The 2742-nt window shown below is 55.8% G+C and overlaps 1 protein-coding gene across 2 annotated transcripts in view; it reads left to right on the plus strand.

The window, feature by feature from the left end:
- The first annotated feature begins 246 nt into the window (after positions 1-246).
- The window catches only part of NANOS3 (nanos homolog 3 (Drosophila)), a 3554-nt gene continuing 1058 nt past the window's right edge, over positions 247-2742 (plus strand). The window contains exons 1-2 of one of the 2 annotated variants that reach the window (XM_011953193.1): positions 247-868; positions 2516-2518. In XM_011953193.1, the coding sequence (XP_011808583.1) occupies positions 355-868; positions 2516-2518 (517 nt within the window). In that variant the 5' untranslated portion in view covers positions 247-354. The remainder of the gene's footprint in view (positions 869-2515; positions 2519-2742) is intronic. The other variant, XM_011953194.1, reaches the window with a different exon arrangement.

The following is a 2742-nucleotide window of genomic DNA, read 5'->3' on the forward strand; positions in this document are numbered from 1 at the left end:
GGTAGCCCCCCAGTTCCCTGGAGGTGTGTACATGGGGGTGTGGTGCACATCGCTGGGTGCCCCCCCCCACACCCTGTGTCCTGCAGCCCTCCAGCACCGCCAGAGGCCATGCAGCCTCTTGGGAGGTGCCTTAGTGGGGCACCCAGCCCCCCTGTGACAACAAGGAACCTCCCACAGCCTGCTCCTCCCCCTTCACACCCCCTTGGAGGTAAAAGGAGGGTCAGCCAGCCCAGACTCCCTGGCTCCAGAGAGAGGAAGGAAGGGGCAACAGAGAAGGTGCAGAAAGAGGGAGCTTGCGCCAGGCAGGGTTACTTGTCTCTGTGACTCCCTCCACCTGGCACATGCTGCCCAGCTATGGGGACCTTTGACCTGTGGACAGATTACCTGGGTTTGGCACGCCTGGTTAGGGCTCTCAGTGGGAAAGAGGGGCCTGAGACCAGGCTGAGCCCCCAGCCAGAGCCAGAGCCAGTGCTGGAACCAGTGTCAGCGCTGGAGTCAGTGTCAGTGCCGGAGTCGGTCCCAGTGCCAGGACCCAAGGATCAGAAGCGCAGCCTGGAGTCCTTGCCAGCTCCCGAACGCCTGTGCTCTTTCTGCAAACACAATGGCGAGTCCCGGGCCATCTACCAGTCCCACGTGCTGAAGGACGAGGCCGGCAGGGTGCTGTGTCCCATCTTGCGGGACTACGTGTGCCCCCAGTGCGGTGCCACGCGTGAGCGTGCCCACACCCGACGCTTCTGCCCGCTTACTGGCCAGGGCTACACCTCCGTCTACAGCCACACCACCCGAAACTCAGCAGGCAAGAAGCTGGTCCGTCCTGACAAGGTGAAGATGCAGGACACAGGCCACCGCCGAGGAGGAGGAGGAGCAGGTGCCTGCACAGGTGGCTGGGGGGACCTGTCCGAGAGTAATGGCTGAGCCCCTCTGTGAAGTAAGATTAGCCCCAGTACCCACCTCCAAGGGTTAAGGGAAGACCTTAGAGAGAGCTTAGAACAGCAGTTTATTTTATTTACTTATTTGTTTATCTTGAGACAGAGTCTCTTTCTGTTGATCAGACTGGAGTGCAGTGGCCCCATCTCAGCTCACTGCAATCTCCATCTCTTGGATTCAAGTGATTCTCCTGCCTCAACCTCCTGAGTAGCTGGGATTATAGGCGGGCACCACTATGCCTGACTAATTGCCACCATGCCCAGCTAAATTTTGTATTTTTAGTAGAGATGGGGTTTCACCATGTTGGCCAGGCTGGTCTCGAACTCCTGACCTGAAGATCTGCCTGCCTCGGCCTCCCAAACTGCTGAGATGACAGGCGCGAGCACCACGCCGAGCCAGTTTATTTTATTTATGTCTTTATTTATCTTGAGACAGAGTCTCTTTCTGTCACCCAGGCTGGACTGCAATAGCGCAATCTTGGCTCACTGCAACCTCGCCTCCTGGGTTCAAGCGATTCTCCTGCCTCAGTCTCCCGAGTAGCTGGAATTACAGGCCTGCACTACCACACCTGGCTTTCCCCCCTGCCCCCCCACCGGTAGAAACAAGGTCTTACTATGTTTCCCAGGCTGGTCTCGAACACGGCTTAGGTGATCCTTCTGCCTAGGCCTCCCAAAATGCTAGGATTACAGGCCTGAGCCATCATGCCTGGCCCCAGTGAGGTTTTATTTATTTATTTATATTGTTTTTCCGAGATGGAGTCTTGCTCTGTCACCCAGGCTAGAGAGTGCAGTGGCGCGATCTTGGCTCACTGCAACCTCTGCCTCCCGGGTTCAAGCAATTCTCTTGCCTCAGCCTCCCGGGTAGCTGGAATTAGAGGCGCACGCCACCGCGCCCGGCTAATTTTTGTATTTTTAGTACAGAACGGGGTTTCACCATCTTGGCCAGACTGAGTCTCGAACTCCTGACCTGGAGATTCACCTGCCTCGGCCTCCCAAAGTGCTACGATTACAGGCATGAGCCACCGTGCCTGGCCCCCAGTGAGGTTTTAAAAGAGAAATTCATTCTAGCAACTTAAATTGTCTTTGAGGAAGTTAGCTAACAGGAGGGGCCAGTCTGACTAGGTGTATTTGGGCACTGCCTCCCTCATCAGACTGTGAGCTCCTGGAGGATAGTGACTGGGAGAGGACCACCCCTCCTATCTACTCTCAGGCAGCTTTGCAGTGAACATTTGTTAAAAGTCATGAAAGGGTCAGATGTGGTGGCTCACACCTGTAATCCCAATAGTTTGGGAGGCCAAGGCAGGAGGATCGCTCGAGCCCAAGAGTTTGAGACCAGCCTGAGGCAACATGGTGAAACCCTGTGTCTACAAAAAATTAGCCGGACATGGTAGTATGTGCCTGTGGTCCCAGCTACTTAGGAGGCTGACCAGGGAGGATGGCTTGGGTCCAGGGGGCAGAGGCTGCACTGAGCTGAGATGGTGCCACTGCACTGCAGCCTGGGCAACACAGCAAGACCCTGTCTTAAAAAAAAAAAAAGCGCTGAAGGCGGTGGCTCACGCCTGTAAACCCAGTACTTGGGGAGGCTGAAGCAGGTGGATCACCTGAGGTCAGCAATTCAAGACCAGCCTGGCCAACATGGTGAAACCCCGCCTCTACTAAAAATACAAAAAACTAACGGGGTGGTGGCATGTGTCTGTAATCCCTGCTACTCGGGGGGCTGAGACAGGAGAATCGCTAGAACCCGGGAGGTGGAAGTCGCAGTGAGCTGAGATCACATTACTGCACTAAAGTCTGGGCGACAGAGTGAGGCTCCCTC

Source organism: Colobus angolensis, unplaced genomic scaffold (genome assembly GCF_000951035.1).
Source record: "Colobus angolensis palliatus isolate OR3802 unplaced genomic scaffold, Cang.pa_1.0 Scaffold36, whole genome shotgun sequence".
Lineage (NCBI taxonomy): Eukaryota > Metazoa > Chordata > Mammalia > Primates > Cercopithecidae > Colobus > Colobus angolensis.